At 33.1% G+C, this 27,571-nt stretch overlaps 1 protein-coding gene across 1 annotated transcript; it reads left to right on the top strand.

Annotated features, from left to right (window-relative positions):
• The first annotated feature begins 6,190 nt into the window (after window positions 1-6,190).
• LOC109174049 (protein SLOW GREEN 1, chloroplastic-like) lies at window positions 6,191-7,258 on the top strand. The gene is made up of 2 exons (XM_019323342.1): window positions 6,191-6,194; window positions 6,385-7,258. The coding sequence occupies exons 1-2, from the start codon at window positions 6,191-6,193 to the stop codon at window positions 7,095-7,097; spliced, it is 717 nt and encodes a 238-aa protein (XP_019178887.1). The 3' UTR covers window positions 7,098-7,258.
• Window positions 7,259-27,571: the final 20,313 nt, after the last annotated feature.

The raw sequence follows: 27,571 nt of genomic DNA, 5'->3' as shown, positions 1-27,571 counted from the left end.
AACAAGAAGGTCTAAAAGGAAGAATGTTCCAGTAAAGGTTGTTGTTGAGACTGGTGATGACAGTGCTGATGTGGATCAGCTTGAGAAGAAAAGGAAGTCGAGTGAGGGTGTTAAGCCGGAAGAAAATCTGCCTGTTCAACAAGTGTTCAAGACTCTGCGATCGTCTGTTAAGCAAAAGGGGCCTGCTGTTCAAGTTACTTCTGTACCTGCACCATCTGTCAAAAAAGGGAAGCCATCCACACGATCAAGATGACGAAGCATTACTCTTGAGGTTCAACCTGTCGAAGAAACTGATCCATCTGTTTACAAGCCTCAGTTTGTTTCTCCTGCTGCTCAGACCAAATGGTCTACCATGGTTAGAAGGGATCTTATTGTTCAACGATCTGTGGATGAGAACCAGCTGAATTCTGTATGTGACACTTTACCTTTGCTGAATGAAGTCGGATTGTTGAAGACTGTCATGAACATCTGCCCATACTCTAAGCTTTTCACGTATCAATTCTATTGCAATCTCAATGAAGATATTGACAACCTATCTGGGCCACGACCGATGTAGATTTTCATCAGAGGAAGGTGGTACGTTTTTGGGCCGGACATGATCAATGAATACTATGGTTTGACTGCTGTACAAGAAGATCCTGTCACTGATTGGAACTTGGTGGCCAGAACTCTTACTGGTGGACAGACAAAATCATGGCCTACAGGAGATAAGGACTATCTGCAGAGCTCGCATCTCACATCCAGATATGTGATTTTACATCGACTGGCCCTTCACAATTGGTTCCCATCAGCCCATTTCCACACTGTTGGCAAGTTACTGGCAGGCTTCCTATTTCGCATTGGAATGAAGATGCCAATTGATCTGGGAGAATGGATTTGCTATCACATTCTTACCTTAATTCATCCACGGGAACAGAAGGTAAGACTACCCTTCCCAAATCTGATTTTTGGCATTCTTACCACTCAGGGTCTTGAGCATATGCCCAGTGAGGTGATCAGCCCAACACTGCTCTATACTGTTGATAAACGTTTGCTGACTGGAGATCACATTCGGGATGTTGTCCCTGTATCTGCCCCATCCAATTCTGAACCTGATGCTGTGTCTGATGACTCTCCTCATGCTAAGGATGTTCAGCTTTCCATACAGTTGAAGGCAAGGGTCGCTGATCTTGAGACAGTACATAGCATTATTGCAAAGCAACTGACAGGGGCCCGTACTGAGCTGGCAACCGTACTTCTTCGTTTAAGCCTATCTGAATCTGCTGCTGCTATTGATCCTGCGAAGTCTGACAGTGACACTCCCTCCAATGCTTGACCTTTGGCTATCATTGGCAAAAAAGGGGAGTAGTATAAACTCAGGGGGAGTTTTTTTTGTGTTTAAGTACCTTCTGGCCCTGGCTGGGCGTTGTTATTGATGGCACCACTTTTTGATTTTGATCATAAATTTCTTTAGATCTTATGTTTCTGTTTCTATTCCCTGTAATCAGATCAGACTTATTGGGTTGCTTCTTTATATTATCCTAACTTAGTTCGTTATGGTGTGTCTATCTATATAGTTAAGTTGTTTTGCCAAATAATAGCCAAAGGGGGAGTTTGTTAGTGTTTTTAATGTTCAAAAACCCCATATTATAATTGGCGATATTATTATGGCATAACTAAGATAGGTTTAGAGTTTGTCCGTCCAGCTCTACAGTCGACTGATCAATCAGAAGCAACAACAGAAGGACTGACACTGAAGATCTGATTTAGGAAGCTGATTCCTAAAAGTCTTATGAATAAGTATTATCAGACAAGTTTGGAAAGAAGATCAGCGTATATTTTCAAGAAAGGTTTGGACCTAATCTTCTGAGATTACTTTCCACTTTTATAGTCCTACCTTCTACTATCAAAGTCTTTTATGGAGAGAGTTTATTGAAGAATATATAAGTACTCATACTCGAAGAGATTTAGGGTTACGCCGAAAATATGAAGAAACACTCCCCATCTGCTATATGAGATTAGATCTTTGATTGTCATGTATCTTCTCAATACAATATGTTCATGGTGATTAAGATGATGAACTTGAGAAGAATCACTGCTGCTTAAACGAAAGGACACTGTGATCACTCTGTTGTGGGAACAACTATAAAGAGCGTCATTGAAGTGGACTGCATCAGAGTGGGCTCTCCAAGTGAAGGGATTTCATTGGACTTCTATATGCATGGCTCTCCATCTTCAACAATCCACTAAACCTGTGTAGACTGGGTATGTACCTTGTGTGGGGCACTTGGGTAAGATTATTGTATATCTACCTTTGTACATTGGATTATGATTTAGTGGATTGGACGCCTATGTGATCGTCCCCCAGACGTAGATACACACTGTATCGAACTGGGTAAATATTCTGTGTCGTTGGGGTTGTGCTCTTATCTTTCTCTTGCATCTTCTCCACTATTTATTATTAGTGACTGACTTCATAATTGAATCAATCAGTAATCTCTGATAGTTGCTTAATTCTATTAATCTATCTAAAAAGAGAATATGCAAAATTATAATAATAATAATAATAATAATAATAATAATTATTATTATTATTATTATTATTATTATTATTATTATTATTGTTATTATTATTATTATTTTTATAAGGTAACCCAATTAAACTTCAAGCGCAATATATGCTTCGTTAATTGAACAACTTAACTCGAATTTGACATTTCTAATAACTAATTTTAACTTTATCACCAAAAATATATGTAGTAAGAAATTACTTATATTAGATTATTACAATTAAAAGATGTATACATTTTTAGATTTACAATTATAGTATATGAACTCCTTCTCCTAGCCATAAAGTTATTTCTGGATTATTCGAACTTGATTCAACGAATATTCAATTTGATTCCGTTATTATCTAGCCGAGTTTTAGCAATGATTCGAGTTGAATTCAAGCCTCGTAATACTCGATTAAATCAGCTTACGTGAATAGTCAAGGTTTTTAAAATTTTTAATATATATTGTTTACCAAATATAGCTATAATATTATAATTTTAATCAATATATTTATGTCTATATGTTATAATAAAATGACTATAATAGAAATTAAATATTTATTTTTAAAAAATAGTGACGACCAATTTGGTTCGCGAAAAAAATTGATGATGAATGTAATTTAAATTTCTAGAAAGATCGATTCAATTGTTTTATTTGTTTTTGTTTTTTTTTTAAAAAAAGAAATTAGTTGAATATTGATTCCGTTATGGGGTTAGGATTGAAATTGTAAGGAATAATAAGTATAGAGATAGCATGCCTCGTTAAATTATATATAATATTTATATATTAATAATATTAACTTTATAATATATATATATATATATATATATATATATATATATATATATATATATATATATATATATGTGTGTGTGTGTGTGTGTGTGTGTGTGTGTGTGTGTGTGTGTGTGTGTGTGTGTGTGTGTATAATGTATAATATTAATAATTAATAATAAAACTTTAAAACTAAAATTGGCTTAACCCTAGCAGACTGCCCAAAGTCCCCAGCCTTCTCTCGTTCTCCGAGTCGTGACTCCGTGAGCTGACCCAGCCCTCCTCTTATCTGTCATCGCCTTCACTCCCTGCATGCCGTCCGCAGAAGATCAACCGACGTCCCCCATTCACCTATGTCGTCGCCTTCACTCCTCATTAAATTAAACATGTGTAAACTAATTAGCTATTTGTTGACTTTATAATTTTTTTTTGAATTATATAGGTGTTTTAGATGGAACTCTAATTAGAATTACACCTTCATTTGATGACAAATCAAGGTATCGGACTAGAAAAGCTAAATTGTGTGTTCGTAGTATACAAATTGTGAATTTTTAAAACGTAATTGTGAACATTTAGAGTGTAAATTTTAACTATTTAGAACATGGTCCACCTTACAAGGTGTACCCGGGTCCATAGAATAATTTTCCTGTAATTGGATCATAATAGTCCCTTGACTATTGATTATGATAAATGTAAAAATTAAGCAAGTGAGCCCTTAAAGATTTTAAAGTTACAAAAATTATACAATTCTTAATATTAATAAGTTATCACAAGTAACACATCCGGTCATTTGGTGATGTGGCATAAAATTAGTGTTGATGTGGTATCTTTGTGTGATTTATTATTTTTTTATAATGTGGCACTTTATTCATTTTCTCATGCTATCCTAATTAAATATATTTTTAATTTTCAAAATAATAATAATAATCCGTAATAAAAATTAAAAGTCTTATTCTTTGTTGAAATTGATTTGTGGTAGCTCGTCATTGTTACACATATCATAGTGGTGTAAATTTGAACAAAAGCTATACCAATAACAAGAGTTACATGCAAAGCTTGTATTTGAATTGTGTTTTGTACTCTGTTGAACTCCAGCAAGTAATTAGGGGTGTGCAAACTTCGGATAATTTTCGGTTAACCGACAAAGTTCGGTTAACCGTTTTCGAACCGAGGTTTTTCGGTTCAGTTAACGGTTAAAGGAATTTTAAAACTTCGGTTAACGGTTAATTCGGTTCGAAAGGTCGGTTAACCGAATTAATTGAACGGTTAACCGAAGTTTTTAATATATATATAAATAAAAATATAAATATAAATACTAATTTGAAGTTATGGATGTTTGGAGATTATAATTAATGTTTTTTTATATTTTGTTACGAATTTATTATGATATGTATTTTATTTTAATTGGATTTATTATTTTAGGTGTTATTTTTATAATTCTAAATTTTAGCTTTAAAAAGTTTAGTTAAAGGGAAAAAATTTCGGTTCGGTTAACGGATAAAGGGAAAAAAAGTTCGATTAATTCAATTCGGTTAAAACAGTTCGTTTAACCGATTTAACACCCCTACAAGTAATGCCACTACTAGAATTTGTTAAAATTTTTAATTTGAAAGAAGACTATGTAAGGGTTCTTAATTTTGTGTTTGATTTCTTTAATTTGAAAGAAGAATATGTAAGAGTGATAAGTGAACACATTTGGGGTGGTGCGCAGTGGTTCGCGTGGGTCTTCTTGGTCTCTTAGCTTTACTAATTAAGCAAAACAGATTCTATTAGTAATCCAGAGTTCGATTCTCTACCACCCCACCCATTTAGTTTTGTTAATTTATTTTAATAAAATCCACCATTTACTAAATTTATTTTAATAAAATCCACCATTTAACTAAATGTTGTAATTGTATAGTTGGTTAATTTATTGAGTTTGTTTTAAATTTAGTTTTGTTAATTTATTTTAATAAAATCCACCATTTACTAAATTTATTTTAATAAAATCCACCATTTAACTAAATGTTGTAATTGTATAGTTGGTTACTTTATTGAGTTTGAAGCATTATCAATCAAATTATGATTATGATGGGGTTTAGTTCAAATCTTACTTTGCTGATTATAATTTTATTCTGAAATATCTTAAATTAAACATTTAAAACAAGTATGTTTGACACGTTTAAATAATAATTCTCGTATTTTTAAATTATAAAAATTTTATATTTTCAATTTTATTCAGAAACTTTAATTTTTAAGGGAATTATAATAATAATAATAATAATAATAATAATAATAATAATAATAATAATAATAATAATAATAATAATAATAATAATAATAATAATAATAATTATTATTATTATTATTATTATTATTATTATTATTATTATTATTATTATTATTATTATTATTATTATTATTATAAAGTAACCTAATGAACTTTATCACCGAAAATATATGTAGTAACAAATTTCTTATATTAGATTATTACAATTAAAAGATGTATACATTTTTAGATTTACAATTAAAGTATATGAACTCCTTCTCCTAGCCATAAAGTTATTTCTGGATTATTCGAACTTTATTCGACGAATATTCAATTTGATTCCGTTATTATCTAGCCGAGTTTTAGCAATGACTCGAGTTGAATTCAAGCCTCGTAATACTCGATTAAATCAGCTTACGTGACTAGTCAAGTTTTTTAAAATTTTTAATATATATTGTTTACCTAATATAGTTATAGGGAAAAATCAACGTTTTGGTCCCTCAATTATTAGCGAAATATCAATGTAGTCCCTTAATCGCTAAATCATCGATTTAGTCCCTGGAAATAACTGTTTTTAGTTGATTTGCCCCCTCTGACCGTTTTCCGTTGAGAATCCGGCGAATGCTCCGATTTGGCATGGGTAAGTTTGTCATTTCACATTTTGGTCCTAGTCTTTTTGTCCTATTTAATTGGTTTAGTCTTCTTCTTCTTCAACGATACAAGAAATTGAACATAGAGCAGGTTTGAAGAGATTGAACAGAGAGCATATTTGAAGAGATTGAACAGAGAGCAGATTTGAAGAAGAGAGAGTTCTGGAGCCCCCGTTTCAGCCCCGGCCGCCGTGGAGACCTCGTTTTCCGACGAGGATAAAGAGAGAGTTCTGGAAGAGAATTTGCTATTGAATCCAAACGATGTTGGAGCGTTAAGGAGTTTGATGGAGATGAAGATCCAGAGCCGGAAAATTGCAGAAACTATTGCCATTATCGATCGATTGATGGAGATTGACCCGAGCGATACGGAGCGGCCGTTGCTGAAGTCCCATTTGTATGCTTATAGTGGAGAGGTGGAAACGGCGAAAAATGGATTCAATGAGATTCTGGCAAAGGACCCTTTTAGGGTTGAGGCTTATCACGGACTGTTAATGGCTGCATCCGAGTCCAAATCGACCAAGGATTTGAAGGAAATCGAGAAAAGAATCGAGGAGGGGATGAAGCTGTGCAAGAAGCAAGGCAAGAAGGCAAAATTTAGGGATTTCAAGCTTTTGGAGGCGCAAATTCGGGTGATTGAAGGAAAGCATGATGAGGCTTTGAAGGTTTATCAGGAATTGGTGAAGGAGGAGCCCAGGGACTTTAGACCATACATATGCCAAGGGATCATATACACATTATTGTGGAAAAACAATGAAGCTGAGAAGAACTTCGAGAAGTTCCGGAGATTGGTGCCCAAGGGCCATCCTTATGCAACATACTTTGATGAAACTATGATTGCAACAAAGATTTTTGCACAGAAAATGGAGAACGAAATAGCAATGTCCAAGAAATGAAAAGCTTCGGTTTAATTAAGAGCCCCAAATTGGCCTGTTTGAGCTGTTCCTATTGTGGGATGCGGTATGCTGCAGTTTCTCTGTTGAGTTATTGACAAGCATATACTTTACATATATTGTTTTGCATATGTGATAGTACTACTCTCTATGGTTTCATATTGTAGAGTACTACTCTCTCTGTTCAATCTCTTCAAACCTGCTCTCTGTTCAATCTCTTGTATCGTTGAAGAAGAAGAAGACTAAACCAATTAAATAGGGCAAAAAGAATAGGACCAAAATGTGAAATGACAAACTTACCCATGCCAAATCGGAGCATTCGCCGGATTCTCAACGGGAAACGGTCGGAGGGGGCAAATCAACTAAAAACAGTTATTTCCAGGGACTAAATTGATGATTTAGCGATTAAGGGACTACATTGATATTTCGCTAACAATTGAGGGACCAAATCGTTGATTTTCCCTAGTTATAATTTTATAACTTTAATCAATATATTTATGTCTATATGTTATAATAAAATGACTATAATTGAAATTTAATATTTATTTTTAAAAAATAGTGACCACCAATTTGGTTCGCGAAAAAAATTGATGATGAATGTAATTTAAATTTCTAGAAAGATCGATTCAATTGTTTTATTTGTTTTTGTTTTTTTTTTAAAAAAGAAATTAGTTGAATATTGATTCCGTTAAGCGGTTAGGTTTGAAATTGTAAGGAATAATAAGTATAGAGATAGCATGCCTCGTTAAATTATATATAATATTTATATATTAATAATATTAACTTTATAATATATATATATATATATATATATATATATATATATATATATATATATATATATATATGTATGTATATGTATAATGTATAATATTAATAATTAATAATTAAACTTTAAAACTAAAATTGGCTTAACCCTAGCAGACTGCCCAAAGTCCCCAGCCCTCTCTCGTTCTCCGAGCCGTGACTCCGTGAGCCAACCCCGCCCTCCTCTTATCTGCCGTCGCCTTCACTCCCTGCATGCCGTCCGCAGAAGATCGACCGACGTCCCTCATTCACCTCTGTCGTCGCCTTCACTCCTCATTAAATTAAACATGTGTAAACTAATTAGCTTTTTTGTTGACTTTATAATTTTTTTTTTTGGAATTATATAGGTGCTTTAGATGGAACTCTAATTAGAATTACACCTTCATTTGATGACAAATCAAGGTATCGGACTAGAAAAGCTAAATTGTGTGTTCGTAGTATACAAATTGTGAATTTTTAAAACGTAATTGTGAACATTTAGAGTGTAAATTTTAAATATTTAGACCATGGTCCACCTAACAAGGTGTACCCGGGTCCATAGAATAATTTGCTTGTAATTGGATCATAATTTTCCCTTGACTATTGATTATGATAAGTGTAAAAATCATGCAAGTGAGCCATTAAAGATTTTAAAGTTACAAAAATTATACAATTCTTAATATTAATAAGTTATCACAAGTAACACATCTGGTCATTTGGTGTTGTGGCATAAAATTAGTGTTTGATGTGGTATCTTTGTGTAATTCATTTTTTTTTTTTTTATAATGTGGCACTTTATTCATTTTCCCATGCTATCCTAATTAAATATATTTTTAATTTTCAAAATAATAATAATAATCTGTAAAAAAAATTAAAAGTCTTATTCTTTGTTGAAATTGATTTGTGGTAGTTCGTCTTTGTTACACAGATCATAGTGGTGTAAATTTGAACAAAAGCTATACCAATAACAGGAGTTACATGCAAAGCTTGTATTTGAATTGTGTTTTGTACTCTGTTGAACTCCAGCAAGTAATTAGGGGTGTGCAAACTTCGGATAATTTTCGGTTAACCGTTTTTTAACCGGGGTTTTTCGGTTCGGTTAATGGTTAAAGGAATTTTAAAACTTCGGTTAAAGGTTAATTCGGTTCGAAAGGTCGGTTAACCGAATTACTTGAACGGTTAACCGAAGTTTTTAATATATATATAAATAATAATATAAATATAAATACTAATTTGAAGTTATGGATGTTTGGAGTTTATAATTAATGTTTTTTTTTATATTTTGTTACGAATTTATTATGATATGTATTTTATTTTAATTGGATTTATTATTTTAGGTGTTATTTTTGTAGTTCTAAAGGGAAAAAATTTCGGTTCGGTTAATAGTTAAAGGGAAAAAAAGTTCGGTTAATTCAGTTCGGTTAAAACAGTTCGTTTAACCGATTTAACACCCCTAAGAGTAATGCCACTACTAGAATTTTTTAAAATTTTGAATTTGAAAGAAGAATATGCAAGGGTTCTTAATTTTGTGTTTAATTTCTTTAATTTGAAAGAAGAATATGTAAGAGTGATAAGTGAACACATTTGGGGTGGTGGCGTAGTGGTTCGCGTGGGTCTTCCTGGTCTCTTAGCATTACTAATTAAGCAATACAGATTCTATGAGTAATCCAGAGTTCGATTCTATACCACCCCACACTTTTTAAATTTAGTTTTGTTAATTTATTTTAATAAAATCCACCATTTACTAAATTTATTTTTATAAAATCCACCATTTAACTAAATGTTGTAATTGTACAATTGGTTACTTTATTGAGTTCGAAGCATTATCAATCTTATTATGATTATTATTATTATTATTATGATTATGATGGGGTTTAGTTCGAATCTTACTTTGCTGATTATAATTTTATTCTGAATTGTCTTAAATTAATCATTTAAACAAATATGTTTGGCACGTTTAAATAATAATTCTCGTATTTTTAAATTATAAAAATTTTATATTTTCAATTTTATTCAGAAACTTTAATTTTTAAGGGAATAATAATAATAATAATAATAATAATAATAATAATAATAATAATAATAATAATATTAATAATAATAATAATAATAGTGAAATTTTTAGATTATTATTATTATTATTATTATTATTATTATTATTATTATTATTATTATTATTATTATTATTATTATTATAAAGTAACCCAATGAAACTTCAATCGCAATATATGCTTCGTTAATTGAACAACTTAACTCGAATTTGACATTTCCAATAACTAATTTGAACTTTATCACCGAAAATATATGTAGTAACAAATTTCTTATATTAGATTATTACAATTAAAAGATGTATACATTTTTAGATTTACAATTAAAGTATATGAACTCCTTCTCCTAGCTAAAAAGTTATTTCTGGATTATTCGAACTTGATTCGATGAATATTCAATTTGATTCCATTATTATCTAACCGAGTTTTAGCAATGACTCGAGTTGAATTCAAGCCTCGTAATGCTCGATTAAATCAGCTTACGTGACTAGTCAAGTTTTTTAAAATTTTTAATATATATTGTTTACCTAATATGGTTATAATTTTATAACTTTAATCAATATATTTATGTCTATATGATAAAATAAAATGACTATAATTGAAATTTAATATTTCTTTTCAAAAAAATAGTGACAACCAATTTGGTTCGCGAAAAAAATTGATGATGAATGTAATTTAAATTTCTAGAAAGATCGATTCAATTGTGTTATTTGTTTTTGTTTTTTTAAAAAAAGAAATTAGTTGAATTTTGATTCCGTTCTGCGGTTAGGTTTGAAATTGAAAGGAATAATAAGTATAGAGATAGCATGCCCCGTTAAATTATATATAATATTTATATGTTAATGATATTAACTTTATAATATATATATATATATATATATATATATATATATATATATATATATATATATGTGTGTGTGTGTGTGTGTGTGTGTGTGTGTGTGTGTGTGTGTGTGTGTGTGTGTATAATGTATAATATTAATAATTAATAATAAAACTTTAAAACTAAAATTGGCTTAACCCAAGCAGACTGCCCAAAGTCCCCAGCCCTTTCTCGTTCTCCGAGCCGTGACTTCGTGAGCCGATCCCGCCCTCCTCTTCTCTGCGGTCGCCTTCACTCCCTGCATGCCGTCCGCAGAAGATCGACCGATGTCTCTCATTCACCTCTGTCGTCACTCCTCATTAAATTAAACATGTGTAAACTAATTAGCTTTTTTGTTGACTTAATAATATTTTTTTTTTTGGAATTATATAGGTGCTTTAGATGGAACTCTAATTAGAATTACACTTTCAATTGATCAAAAATCAAAGTATCGGACTAGAAAAGGTAAATTGTGTGTTCGTAGTATACAAATTGTGAATTTTTAAAACGTAATTGTGAACATTTAGAGTGTAAATTTTAAAATATTTAGACCATAGTCCACCTTACAAGGTGTACCCGGGTCCATAGAATAATTTGCCTGTAATTGGATCATAATAGTCCCTTGACTATTGATTATGATAAGTGTAAAAATCATGCAAGTGAACCCTTAAAGATTTTAAAGTTACAAAAATTATACAATTCTTAATATTAATAAGTTATCACAAGTAACACATCCAGTCATTTGGTAATGTGGCATAAAATTAGTGTTGATGTGGTATCTTTGTGTAATTCATTTTTTTTTTTAATGTGGCACTTTATTAATTTTCCCATGCTATCCTAATTAAATATATTTTTAATTTTCAAAATAATACAAATAATCCGTAATATAAGTTAAAAGTCTTATTCTTTGTTGAAATTGATTTGTGGTAGCTCGTCTTTGTTACATAGATCGTAGTGGTGTAAATTTGAACAAAAGCTATACCTATAACAGGAGTTACATGCAAAGCTTGTATTTGAATTGTGTTTCGTACTCTGTTGAACTCCAGCAAGTAAATATGGGTCTGCAAACTTCGGATAATTTTCGGTTAACCGACAAAGTTCGGTTAACCGTTTTCGAACCCAGCTTTTTTGGTTCGGTTAATGGTTAAAAGAATTTTAAAAATTCGGTTTGTTATACAGAAAAAGACAGAGTGGGGAGGGAAAGGTCTGATCATCTTATTCCATCATTTCCAATTACAACAATATATATCTCTATATACAATATAAATGTAATAATGAATAATGAATACACATAAATGTGAATAACTGTTACAACGGTTACAATTGGATAATAATGTCCACCATGATGATTTGTTTATAACACTCCCCTTTGGACATTATTTGTCCACAATCTTGCTTCAATAAAAACTTGCTAGGAAAATCCTGTGGGAAAAACCTAGACAAAAGAGTATATATGTATATATTCATGCCTCGTTAAAAACTTCACAAGGAAAACCACGTAGGAAAAAACCTAGTTGAAGAAAAGAGTACATGATATATGTAAAAACATATATTGTATCGGTCGCCTCATTAAAAACCTTAACTTAAGAAAACCCTGCGGGAAAAACTTAGTTAAGGGAAAAAGAGTACAACCATAAGCCTTTAAGGCGCAAACTGCATAATCTTCAGGATTTTGGGGTTTGTCCATTTAAACAATTATTTTGCAACTTTGCCCCATTGTCATTACCATATCATACTCATGCCTCGTTAAAAACCACACTAGAAAAACCCAATGGGAGAAAATTAGTGAGGAAAAGAGTACATGATATTTATGTATTTTTGTGTTGCAAATAGTGCGCAACTGTTAGTCTTTTATGACTTAATCTTCAGGATTTTACATTCAATCTTCCGGATTGATTCGAGTAAATGTACTTCCCGTCTCCCCCTGAAGATAACAATCTTCATGTTCTACATATATTTCAAAAATTTGAAGAAATGGATTGGACAAATCTTCTGGATTGTCACTAGAGTAAATATCTAATAATCTTATGGCTCTTCTAGAGCTCATATAACATTTGTGCAACACAAGTATTATTGTCCTCATTTTGAACATTTAAGGAAATTCATTGTATAACCAGTTTGGACTTGTCATTGCAGGGATCAAATAAAACAGCCAGTACCCAAGTAGCCTATTAAAACCGTATCATGGTTTCTTACATAAATGTCATGTCTTTGTATCTCGAAGATACCGGATGATATGTTAATCATTATTCAAGTACTTCATTTGTAGGGGGGCACTAAATTTTGCTAGCAATGTCATCGCAAATATGTTGCGATTATGGAACTTCTGGTTCTATAATGGTGCTCCAACGATAATGAAGTAAGGGACTTCGAGTCCAAAAAGGTTCCTTATCTGCTTCAGGAGATTATTAGGCAACCTTTAGTTAGATAAAAACATGACACTTATATGCATATAGACATATGAAAAGGCAATTTTAGATGTAGGCTGACTGGTGTATAAAAAAAAATCTTCAAAGAAAACTCGATCTTCAAGTCGAGATAATACTTATAGCTTTCACAAGCTTTTTATTTCAAAAGTCTCAGTCTTTAAACATGAACTGACATTATCAAGCTCTTTATATATTTCATTGATGTTTACACCATCAATCTTGACTGAGATAATAAATAATAAATAAGTTCATTATGAACCCTTTATCGAGCACACAATGGTACATATTATTCCTTCAATGAGGATATTAACTCCATTCGCAACCCTTTAAAGAGTAAATAATGACACATAATAATACTTAAATAAATCCTCATTTCGAGAATTATGAATCCATTAGGGATTTCTCAAGATAAATTTAATTGCATATCTAAATTTAGTATTATGCCAATTGTATTATGTAGCGGAACTTAATGCCATTTACTGTGGGAGAGTATATTTGATGAAAATCAATTAAGGGTCTCTGCGTGAACCCATAGGCTACAAACTCGCTTCATCACCTCATTATTCTTATTTCTCTTTCATGCACACACCCATTTGTAACCTTCAGGGCTAACGCTCAAATGGTGTATTGTTATAAAGAGAATTTATTCATATTAGCGAGTCGAGCTATGCCTTAATTGCTCCATTATATGTTAAATAGTCATGACACTTCTGGTGCCTAACTCTGGATCCAGATTATCATATAACGAGCAATTCGTAATGGCAATTGTGTTGTCGACAACTATAACCTTTATATAAATGTCTCCCATATTTGTAAAAGTAATGACAATTTCTAAAACAACCAGATTCTAAACATTTCCCAAAGATATTTTGATCTGGTCGTTCCGCATCCCTAGTATTATGTTTGTTCGGTGCACCTATGAGTCTTACCAGGGTTTTTTGTCATCTGGACGAACGTCTGCAAGACATAATTATTCAAGCTATTTCAAGAGTGATAATATTTCTTTACTAGATCTAGTATTATGATCCATATCTCTTCCACCGATAGATCTCCTACACTTCTAGTGTCAAGGAGTATCGGTAGATATGTTTGGTCCAATGATATAGGACCTAGTAACTTCTTTTATGATCATTATGATCAATGGATGTATTTGGCAGATTATTTGCTAAAATCGCAAATAGATTATCTTTTGAACTTCCAGTTCAATCTAACTAGTACATGAATTTAAATAATGAAGATGTTTTTATTCTTATGAAATTTCTTGGCATTCCAAAAAGCTACGGAGTAGTATATTATCTCCCCCTAATGCCAAGAAACAATCTTCATTAGGAATGCAGTCAACGTACCCAATTATATGTATTGATCCCCTATCATGGGCTTTCGGTATTGAATCAATAGACTGAGATTTCTTTGATAGCCCTTTTAGAGGTACGTTGTGATGGTGATATAAAATAGACTGCGCAAATAAAATAACGCAGATAGGGAAATGTTACTTCTGAAACCACGTACTAGGTGAAAAAGGGGGTATAGCAATCCTTGAGGGATTGATTTGTGATATGCATCGAGTTTGACTGGGGTAAAAAGAACTTGACTCATAGTAACGTCATAGCAATCCTTCAGGGATTGATGGGATAGGTGGACCATTTTTGGTCAAGAATTTATCGTCAAGGTTCATCCTAAAGGGTGACTCATAAAATTAAAGTCTTTAATCTACATTCTGGGCAAATAAATATAGAAAAATGAGGGCTATACACTTAAATATCATATGCCCAAATCTCATGTCAAAGAGTTTCTATAGCAGAGACTAGTACTGTAAACATGTCATAGCCTTTCATTTTTATCACATGCAAGATAAGGTTTAGCAACGACAGGTGCAACCTAACCATATTGAGAATTCATGCTATTTTCCCACTTATAAGTTGGGTGATGAATCTCAATAGCTATGGCCTATAGCAAATCATAAATTGCCAACAAGAGAAATAACAAAATCTCTTATATGAACATGATCAAGAGATTATATGCTAAATGATGTCAATTAAAGAGAAGCACATGCAATATGTGATATATTTGTCCCTTATGTCTTGGACACCAAAAACTCAATTTAGTCATGCACATCCATTAAATAAAGAGTATCATATTTGATACACACAAGACATGACATGACAAGAGATATTCTTATAATTCATAAATTAGAAAAATGAGAGAAGTACCATTCGCCGAAGAATAATGAGCACATGTTTGCTGCCGAGCCCATTAATTCCTATTTTGGGGAGTCAAAAAAAGTATTTTTCCAAGAAAGCTCTCATTTTGTCTCATAGTTTCATACAAGTATGAAAATATCACAAAACAACAAGATATACAAGCTGAAAATGACAGAAATTTTCAGAATTTTGACCTGGATTGCTGACTTTTCTGGGAAAAAACGGTAACACATTTTGACACAAAATTTGGCAGATATGTAGTTCAGTAAGTCTAGAACGTACATAAAATTTTTCATGTCAATCCAAGGTGTGGAAGTATTTTTTATGAAATTTTTCACAACATTGCTCCAGGCAGAAAAATAATTGGCAGCACACTGCCAAAACTTTACAAATTTTTCTGGAATAACCAAAGCATATTTTTAACAAAATATTTTGACAGACATCAAATATCATGAGTCTAAGTTCTCCAAAAAAAATTTCATGTCAAAAGGAGTTCAACAAGTATTTTTCACGAATTTAATTTTCAAACTGCGCCGGTCAGAATTTTCAGGCAGTGATTACTATGTGTAAAAAATATTCACAATTTGTTTGCTTCAGGCAAACCAGCATGATGTGAGTCAATTTTTACTTTCGGAGAGTAGCATATAGCATTAGAAATAGAAGTTGCAAACTTCATTCATGAGTCATTAGTCACTTTAAAGATCAATCCACATTCAGGGTCTTCCAGACCTTATTGAAAAAAAATAGCCCAATGACCAAACACTTAGCATAATTTTATCATGTACTACTACTGGAGTACAATATGACCATCATAGATGACAATGAGACCATACCAAATATCCTTCCGGGATTAACTTAGGATCTATAAATCCTGTTAGATCAAATTTCTATAATAATCAAGGGCTTGGGGCAAGATAGCGGGTGACAGATAAAATTAGTGCTCTTGATTTACCTTCTAGGTAAAACTATATTAAAGCTTAAGACACTATCATTTTTTTTTGAATACTCAGATTTAAGATTTTCAATGATCTAGACTCATGACAAATAATCAGCATAACCGAGTACCAACACAATAAATAGACTTTTGAACTCGGATTATATAAATTATCATAGTGCAATTATCGCATAATTAGTACTAAGGATTTGCCTTCCGGACAAAGCTATATTAAAAATTAGGACTATAATCTTGTTTAGATAGCAAATCAATAAGTGCTCTTTTGTGATGACTCATATCTTTGTAAAGCATGAGCTAGCAATTTGTGGCACAATCAATAATTTGTCACTTGACAACAAGTGCATCGACTATACAATGTATGCATTGGTCACATCAAGAAAGTGTCAAATTATTTTTAATTAAGCTCTCTAATTCTATGCATACGCATCAACTGGGTGATAGTATTTTATACAAAGATATGGCATTAGACATACATAGATATATCTAAAAAAAGTTTAATATCATGCGAATTTTATAAAGCTATACAAAGCTATGATGCTGCAACTGGAAATGACGTATAAGGTCCACAGCGGAACAATGATTGTTGGGTTGGGCTTCCCTCCTATGTGGTAAATAGCTCAGTTTGGACCAAGCCTTTTGTATTCACTATTTTTGTTGGACCTCTTCTCATGAGCCCTAATTATTATTATTATATTTATATAATATAATAATATTTAATTAGGAATATATGGATGAATTATGGAATGGCGAGGCAGCAGTTTATTTACCAAAGTTGTGAAAAGGAAAAAAGGAAACTTTTCCTTTTTATGATTCATTCTTCATATATATATATATATATATATATATATATATATATATATATATATATGTTCGGCAGTGGAAGAAAAAAAAGGTGCTGCGAACCCTTTTGCTTCATCTTTCATTATTCTGTTCGACAGACAGAGAGACGGGTGGTGAGGTTTGCCAACTTCTTGGGTATTTTCTTCATCAAATATTTGAAGAGGTCAGCTCGTTTGTTCCAGGCATATTTTCGGGTAATCTCATAATATTTGTATTCTTTTTCATCTCTTGTAGTGATTGAATACTTTGAGTATGAGATATTATTCCTTTTAGGCCTGTGAACGTGATAGAATGTATTTGGCCTAGAATTGTTGTATTTGATGATTGTTGGATGTTTGGCTCGTGTGGTAGCCTGAAACTTTGTACCCAAGATTTATTATAGTGGATTATTTGGTTGGTGGTGGTCCCGTGGTTTTTTCCCCAATTTGGGGTTTTCCACGTAAATCGTGTGTTCTTATGTTTGATATTTATTTTTGGGCTATTGTGTATCATCTTGTGTTTGTGCTCCTGTCGGTTCTATGATTTTTCATTGTCGCAGGAAGTGGAATTTTCCTAACAAAGTGGTATCAGAGCCCTGGTTGTTGATTGGGTACATTTGACATGGAGACAAATATGAGTAATATGGTACGATTGAATGGTAGAAATTATCACATTTGGAAGTCCAAGATGAAGGATCTTTTGTTTGTGAAGAAATTACATCTACCTGTGTTTGCAACTGCAAAGCCAGAAAGCATGTCAGACGAAGAGTGGGACTTTGAGCACCAACAAGTTTGTGGTTATATTCGCCAATGGGTTGAAGATAATGTTATGAATCACATTATCAACGAGACACATGCCAGAAGCCTGTGGGATAAACTTGAGACCCTGTATGCTTCCAAGATGGGCAATAACAAATTGTTTTTGCTAAAACAATTGATGAATCTAAGATTCAAGGAAGGTACATTGATCAATGATCATGTCAATGATTTTCAGGGTGTTCTTGATCAGTTGTCTAGCATGGGCATCAAATTTGAGGATGAGGTACTTGGTCTTTGGTTGCTTAACACTCTACCTGATTCTTGGGAAACACTTCGGGTTTCTTTGACCAATTCTGCTCCCAACGGTGTTGTGACCATGGAGTATGTCAAGAGTGGTATCTTGAATGAAGAGTCAAGAAGAAGATCTCAAGACACCTCCACTTCTCAATCAGATATTTTGGTTACAAATGATAGGGAGAGAAACAAACAAAGGGGTCAGAAGGGTAGAGATAAAAGCAGAAGTAAGTCAAGGTCTTGGCACAAGGATGTTGAATGTTATCATTGTGGCAAAAAGGGTCACATCAAGAAAAATTGCTTCAAGTTGAAAAGGGAACAGAAGCAAGACAAGAAAGATGATCACACAGAGAACCAGGTTGCAATAGTTAGAGCAGATTTGCTTCTTGCTTGTGATGAGAACGCCGTCAACGTTGCATGCCATGAGACAACTTGGATTGTAGATTCAGGCGCATCTTACCATGTTACACCAAGGAATGAATTCTTTACTTCATATACTCCAGGTGACTTTGGAGAGCTAAGAATGGGTGATGATGGCCAGGTGAAGGTGATTGGTACCGGTACAGTTTGTCTTGAGACCAGCAATGGCACAAATCTGGAACTTAAAAATGTAAAGCATGCACCGGGTATCAGACCGAATCTCATTTCTACAGGAAAACTCGATGATGATGGTTTATGTTGTTTCTTTGGTGATGGACATTGGAAAATCACTAGAGGCTCGCTGGTTATTGCACGAGGTAACAAGTCTTCTAACTTGTACTCTTTACAAAGCTCTATTTCTGGTGATTCAGTGAATGTGGCAGCAAAAGAATGTGCATCAGAATTGTGGCATAAACGACTTGGCCACATGAGTGTGAAGGGGATTGATTACCTTGCCAAGAAGAAGAAGCTTTCAGGAGTAAAGGAAGCTAGATTGGACAGATGTGTTCATTGCCTGGCAGGGAAACAGAAAAGAGTTTCTTTTATGAGCAATTCTCCTTCGAAGAAGCCGGAGCCACTTGAGTCGATACATTATGATGTGTGTGGACCAATGAAGGTTAGATCACTTAGAGGTGCATCTTACTTTGTGACCTTCATTGATGATTATTCTAGGAAACTCTGGGTTTACACTTTGAAGCACAAAAGTGATGTGTTTGGTGTGTTTAAAGAGTTTCATGCCCTTGTTGAGAGACAGACAGGGAAGAAATTGAAGTGCATTCGTACTGACAATGGCGGTGAGTATCGTGGCCCATTTGATGAGTATTGTAGAATGCACGGTATTAGACATCAGAAAACTCCTCCTAAAACTCCTCAATTAAATGGCTTAGCAGAGAGGATGAATCGGACAATTATGGAGAGAGTCAGATGTATGCTTGATGACGCAAAGTTGCCTAGTTCTTTTTGGGCAGAGGCAGTTTCCACAGCTGTTCATGTTATCAACTTATCTCCCGTTATTGCTTTGAATAATGAAGTTCTTGATAAGGTTTGGTGTGGAAAGGAAGTTGCTTATGATCACCTCAGAGTCTTCGGTTGTAAGGCATTTGTGTATGTCCCAAGAGATGAAAGATCTATGTTGGACTCGAAGACTAGACAGTGCATTTTCATTGGTTATGGTCTTGATGAATTTGGCTACAAGCTGTATGATCCAGTTGAGAAGAAGCTTGTGAGAAGCCGTGATGTAGTGTTCTTTGAAGATCAAACCATTGAAGATGTTGACAAAGTGAGAAAGCCAGAATCTCAAGACAGCGGAAGTTTGGTTGACTGTGAGCCAGTTTCCAGCGAAGATACACATGATGTTGATGAGGTTCAAGAGAATGGCCAGAACGGTGATCTTGTACCGGACAATCAGGATGATACAGCTGATGTGGATGGTCATGTTGATGATGTTGTGCACCAGGAACAAGAAGTTCCTTCGCAGGTTCCAGTTGATCCTCCTAGAAGGTCAAACAAGGAACAGAGACCATCTACTCGTTACTCTTCCAGTCAGTATGTGCTATTAACTGATGGGGGAGAACTTGAGTTCTATGAAGAAGCTATGGGGAGTGAGCAAAAGAGACAATGGCTTGAGGCTATGCAGGATGAGATGAATTCCCTATATGCAAATGATACCTTTGAGTTGGTAAGGGCACCCAAGAACAGGAAAGCTTTAAAGAACAGGTGGGTCTACAGATTGAAACATGAAGAGGGCACTTCAGTTCCACGATTCAAAGCTCGACTGGTGGTGAAAGGTTTTAGCCAGAAGAAAGGTATTGATTTTGATGAAATTTTCTCTCCTGTTGTGAAATTTTCATCCATTAGAGTTGTGTTGGGTCTAGCAGCTCGTTTGGATTTAGAAATTGAGCAGATGGATGTAAAGACAGCTTTTCTCCATGGTGATTTAGATGAGGAGATATATACGGAGCAACCTGAGGGATTCGAAGTCAAAGGGAAAGAGGATTATGTTTGCAGATTAAAGAAGAGTTTGTATGGATTGAAGCAAGCTCCGAGGCAGTGGTATAAAAAGTTACTTCCGTTATGAGTAAGCATGGGTACAAGAAGACTTCTTCAGACCACTGTGCTTTTGTAAATAGATTCTCTGATGATGACTTTGTTATATTGTTGCTTTATGTTGATGATATGTTTATTGTTGGTCGCAATGTTTCAAGAATTCAACAGTTGAAACAAGAGTTGAGTAAGTCCTTTTCTATGAAGGACATGGGACCAGCAAAGCAAATTCTTGGGATGAAGATCATTCGTGACAGGCAGAACAAGAAGTTGTGGTTATCTCAAGAGAAGTATATAGAGAAAGTACTTGAGAGATTTAGTATGGATAAAGCTAAGCCAGTGAATACACCTCTTGGTATGCATTTCAAGTTAAGTAAGAAGCAATGTGCCTCTAGTGAGAAAGAGGATGAAGAAATGCAAAGAGTTCCCTATTCTTCAGCTGTTGGTAGTTTGATGTATGCCATGGTATGTACTAGACCAGATATTGCTCATGCAGTGGGTGTTGTTAGCAGATTTCTCTCAAATCCAGGTAGAGAACATTGGGATGCTGTGAAGTGGGTTCTTAGATATCTTCGGGGTACTTCAAATCTGAGTTTGTGTTTTGGTACAGATAAACCTATTCTTGCCGGATACACTGATTCAGATATGGCCGGGGACATTGACACCAGGAAATCTACTTCAGGTTATCTAATTACCTATGCAGGGGGAGCAGTTTCATGGCAATCAAGATTGCAAAAGTGTGTTTCTTTGTCTACCACTGAAGCTGAGTTCATAGCATCTGTTGAGGCCAGTAAAGAAATGCTATGGATGAAGAAGTTTGTTCAAGAGCTCGGGTTTGTTCAAGACAGGTATGTGCTCTATTGTGATAGTCAAAGTGCAGTTCATCTTGCAAAGAACTCAACGTTCCATTACAGGTCAAAACATATTGACACGAGATATCATTGGATTAGATATATCTTAGAGTGCAAGATGCTTGAGCTTGAAAAGATTCATACCGATGATAATGGGTCTGACATGATGACTAAAGCATTGCCAAGAGGGAAGTTTGAGGATTGTTGCTCTATTGCCGGGATGGTGATATCTTCCATATAGTCGGGAGGGGGAGATTTGTTGGGTTGGGCTTCCCTCCTATGTGGTAAATAGCTCAGTTTGGACCAAGTCTTTTGTATTAACTATTTTTGTTGGACCTCTTCTCATGAGCCCTAATTATTATTATTATATTTATATAATATAATAATATTTAATTAGGAATATATGGATGAATTATGGAATGGTGAGGCAGCAGTTTATTTACCAAAGTTGTGAAAAGGAAAAAAGGAAACTTTTTCTTTTTATGATTCATTCTTCATATATATATATATATATATATATATATATATATATATATATATATATATATATATATATATATGTTCGGCATTGGAAGAAAAAAAAGGTGATGCGAACCCTTTTGCTTCATCTTTCATTATTCTGTTCGACAGACAGAGAGACGGGTGGTGAGGTTTGCCAACTTCTTGGGTATTTTCTTCATCAAATATTTGAAGAGGTCAGCTCGTTTGTTCCAGGCATCTTTTTAGGTAATCTCATAATATTTGTATTCTTTTTCATCTCTTGTAGTGATTGAATACTTTGAGTATGAGATATTATTCCTTTTAGGCTTGTGAACGTGATAGAATGTATTTGGCCTAGAATTGTTGTATTTGATGATTGTTGGATGTTTGGCTCGTGTGGTAGTCTGAAACTTTGTACCCAAGATTTATTATAGTGGATTATTTGGTTGGTGGTGGTCCCGTGGTTTTTCCCCGATTTGGGGTTTTCCACGTAAATCGTGTGTTCTTGTGTTTGATATTTATTTTTGGGCTATTGTGTATTATCTTGTGTTTGTGCTCATGTCGGTTCTGTGATTTTTCATTGTCGCAAGAAGTGGGATTTTCCTAACAATGATAATCATATGGGTTTTGTAATTCACATATTTGCAAAGAAAATGAGCTTTAAGAAACCCAAGCAGCATAGAAAACAAGTAAATAGAAAGATAATTCTGCATCCATCTATTTGTATCAAATAAATGAAAAGATAATTCTTTTCAAAATAAATAAGTTTACCGGATTGGAGCGAGAGTTCCACGCAGACAATGTACGCACTTCTCCACACTAACAAAACGCGTTGAAACTCAGCCTTCAAACCCCAATCGCCGTTTCTTGATTTCGGGAAAACTCTCCTTTAAGTCTGTCATCACGACGGAAGGCCGGACATCAAGACCACCCTCCCTAATTGCATCATGAGGACCAAAAGCAGAAGGCACAGCAGGCAAGCTAGAAGCCGTCGCTACACCAAAGCCATCCAACTCCACCCTCTATATTTGGAGCACCAACCTCCAAACGCCGAGAACACATTACACACAGGCATGCATTTAGCTTTCGACTCTTCCAGGTATTCAACATTCTCGGTCGTTCGGACGAGAATGGCTGCCAGGTGTTGGGGAGTGGAAGAATTTTGCCGATTAGGGATTTATACTAAAGACATGAGCTTAAATTCTTCACAGATGATTCAAAAATAATACAGCCCGTCTCACAGACACAGCCTATATGTTGGAAACTCCCTCTTCCTTGTCCTGAAGTGGTTTTCTAGCCGAAGACCATTCGGTCTGACCCAGCCAGCGACGGGCAGCGCATCTAGCACCGGGGATAACAAGAGCGATAGATGTCTTGGAAACCGGTTGAGAAACAGATCTGGGCCTCCTCTCTCTTAAGGCTGTAGGCCAAGGAATAACCAGTTCCCTGTACATGGTTTGAGCCAGTCTCACAGGAAGAGGCAGGAGCAGGGAACAACGGCGACAAGAGGTGTGGTAGCTATCAGCAGAAGGTTGGCGATCCACATATTGATGATAGCGATCAGCATCCCCACCATCTCTGACTTCATCAGAAGTCTCCGAAGAAGCCGTCGAGGACGAAATCGGAATCGCGACGCGATTGATCGCAAACGACCGCCGACCTTGAAATTGAGGATTCCAATCATGTTGCTGAGAGACGATGAGGCATTGCGAAGGTAGACCAATCTGGAGATTAGCGTCAGGATGGAGAAAATCAAAGCCGATAATCTTTGGGGTAAACCATCATGTGCTGATAACGTGTTAAACAGAAAAAGACAGAGTGGGGAGGGAAAGATCTGATCATCTTATTCCATCATTTCCAATTACAACAATATATATCTCTATATACAATATAAAGGTAATAATGAATAATGAATATACATAAATGTGAATAACTGTTACAACGGTTACAATTGGATAATATTGTCCACCATGATGATTTGTTTATAACACAGTTAACGGTTAATTCGGTTCGAAAGGTCGGTTAACCGAATTAATTGAACGGTTAACCGAAGTTTTTTAATATATATATATATATATATATATATATATATATATATATATATATATATATATATATATATATAATAATATAAATATAAATACTAATTTGAATTTATGGATGTTTGGAGTTTATAATTAATGTTTTTTAATATTTTGTTACAAATTTACTATGATATGTATTTTATTTTAATTGGATTTATTATTTTAGGTGTTATTTTTATAATTCTAAATTTTAGCTTTAAAAAGTTCGGTTAAAGGGAAAAAATTTCGGATCGGTTAATTCGGTATAGCAAATTTCGGATCGGTTAATTCGGTATAGCAAATTTCGGTTCGGTTAACGGTTAAAGGGAAAAAAAATTTCGATTAATTCAGTTCGTTTAACCGATTTAATACCCCTACAAGTAATGCCACTACTAGAATTTGTTAAAATTTTTAATTGGAATAAGGGTCAAATAGGCCATTGAACTGCACACAAGAATGCAATTAGGCCACTGAACTTAAAAAACCTACAATTGGGTCCCTAAACTAACCAATTTCATTCAATTTGTCCATTTTTCAGGTTTCTCAAGTTGCTAACAAGTTACCCCTCCACCTAGGATGCATGTGTGGCATTTAAAAAAAAAATTAATTTTTTTTTAAAAAATCTTAAATTAGTTTTTTTTAATGTTTAATAAATAAAAATTAAAATAATTTGTTTTTTTGAAAATAAAATCCAAGCCGTCTTAACAAATTATTTTATATTCAAAAAAAATTGTTTTAGTTTTTATTTATTAAACATTAAAAAACTAATTTAAAAATAAATTATTTTAGTTTTTATTTATTAAATATTAAAAAAACTAATTTAAAAATAAATTATATTTAAAACAATGACACATATGCATCCTAGGTGGAGGGGTAACTTGTTAGCAACTTGAGAAACTTGAAAAATGGACAAATTGAATGAAATTGGTTAGTTTAGGGATCCAATTGTAGATTTTTTAAGTTCAATGGCCTAATTGCATTTTCGTGTGCAGTTCAGTGGCCTATTTGACCCTTATTCCTTTTTAATTTGAAAGAAGACTATGTACGGGTTCTTAATTTTGTGTTTGATTTCTTTAATTTGAAAGAAGAATAAGTAAGAGTGACAAGTGAACACGTTTGGGGTGGTGGCGCAGTGGTTTGCGTGGGTCTTCCTGGTCTCTTAGCTTTACTAATCAAGCAATACAAATTCTATGAGTAATTTAGAGTTCGATTCTCTACCATCCCACCCTTTTTAAATTTAGTTTTGTTAATTTATTTTAATAAAATCCACCCTTTACTAAATTTATTTTAATAAAATCCACCATTAAACTAAATGTTGTTATTGTACAGTTGGTTACTTTATTGAGTTCGAAGCATTATCAATCTTATTATGATTATGATTATGATGGGGTTTAGTTCGAATCTTAATTTGCTGATTATAATTTTATTCTGAAATGTCTTAAATTAAACATTTAAAACAAGTATGTTTGGCACGTTTAAATAATAATTCTCGTACTTTTAAATTATAAAAATTTTAAATTTTCAATTTTATTCAGAAACTATAATTTTTAAGGGAATTATAATAATAATAATAATAATAATAATTATTATTATTATTATTATTATTATTATTGTTGTTGTTGTTGTTGTTGTTGTTGTTGTTGTTGTTATTATTATTTTTATAAAGTAACCCAATGAAACTTCAAGCGCAATATATGCTTTGTTAATTGAACAACTTAACTCGAATTTGACATTTCTAATAACTAATTTGAACTTTATCACCAAAAATATATGTAGTAAGAAATTACTTATATTAGATTATTACAATTAAAAGATGTATACATTTTTAGATTTACAATTAAAGTATATGAACTCCTTCTCCTAGCCATAAAGTTATTTCTGGATTATTCGAACTTCATTCTACGAATATTCAATTTGATTCCGTTATTATCTAGCCGAGTTTTAGCAATGACTCGAATTGAATTCAAGCCTCGTAATGCTCGATTAAATCAGCTTACGTGACTAGTCAAGTTTTTTGAAATTTTTAATACATATTTTTTACCTAATATGGTTATAATTTTATAACTTTAATCATTATATTTATGTCTATATGTTAAAATAAAATGACTATAATTGAAATTTAATATTTATTTTTAAAAAATAGTGACGACCAATTTGGTTCGCGAAAAGAATTGATGATGAATGTAATTTAAATTTCTAGAAAGATCGATTCAATTGTTTTATTTGTTTTTGTTTTTTTTAAAAAAAAAAAAAAGAAATTAGTTGAATATTGATTCCGTTATGCGGTTAGGTTTGAAATTGTAAGGAATAATAAGTATAGAGATAGCATGCCTTGTTAAATTATATATAATATTTATATATTAATAATATTAACTTTATAATATATATATATATATATATATATATATATATATATATATATATATATATATATATATATATATATATATATATATGTATAATGTATAATATTAATAATTAATAATAAAACTTTAAAACTAAAATTGGCTTAACCCAAGCAGACTGCCCAAAGTCCCCAGCCCTCTCTCGTTCTCCGAGCCGTGACTCCATGAGCCGACCCCACCCTCCTCTTCTCCGCCATCGCCTTCACTCCCTGCATGCCGTCCGCAGAAGATCGACCGACGTCCCTCATTCACCTCTGTCATCGCCTTCACTCCTCATTAAAATAAACATGTGTAAACTAATTAGCTTTTTTTGTTGACTTTATATTTTTTATTTTTAATTATATAGGTGCTTTAGATGGAACTCTAATTAGAATTACACCTTCATTTGATGACAAATTAAGGTATCAGACTAGAAAAACAAAATTGTGTGTTCGTAGTATACAAATTGTGAATTTTTAAAACGTAATTGTGAACATTTAGAGTGTAAATTTTAACTATTTAGACCATGATTCACCTTACAAGGTGTACCCGGGTCCATAGAATAATTTTCCTGTAATTGGATCATAATAGTCCCTTGACTATTGATTATGATAAGTGTAAAAATCATACAAGTGAGCCCTTAAAGATCTTAAAGTTACAAAAATTATACAATTCTTAATATTAATAAGTTATCACAAGTAACACATCCGGTCATTTGGTGATGTGGGATAAAATTAGTGTTGATGTGGTATCTTTGTGTAATTCATTTTTTTTTTATAATGTGGCACTTTATTAATTTTCCCATGCTATCCTAATTAAATATATTTTTAATTTTCAAAATAACAAAAATAATCCGTAGTAAAAATTAAAAGTCTTATTCTTTGTTGAAATTGATTTGTGGTAGCTCGTCTTTGTTACATAGATCGTAGTGGTGTAAATTTGAACAAAAGCTATACCAATAACAAGAGTTACATGCAATGCATGTATTTGAATTGTGTTTTGTACTCTGTTGAACTCCAGAAAGTAAATAGGGGTGTGCAAACTTCGGATAATTTTCGGTTAACCGACAAAGATCGGTTAACCG

This window comes from Ipomoea nil, unplaced genomic scaffold, assembly GCF_001879475.1.
Source record: "Ipomoea nil cultivar Tokyo-kokei standard unplaced genomic scaffold, Asagao_1.1 scaffold0519, whole genome shotgun sequence".
Classification (NCBI taxonomy): Eukaryota; Viridiplantae; Streptophyta; class Magnoliopsida; order Solanales; family Convolvulaceae; genus Ipomoea; species Ipomoea nil.
The sequence above is the reverse complement of the archived record's forward strand: the minus strand, read 5'-3'. Positions and strand labels throughout refer to the sequence as shown.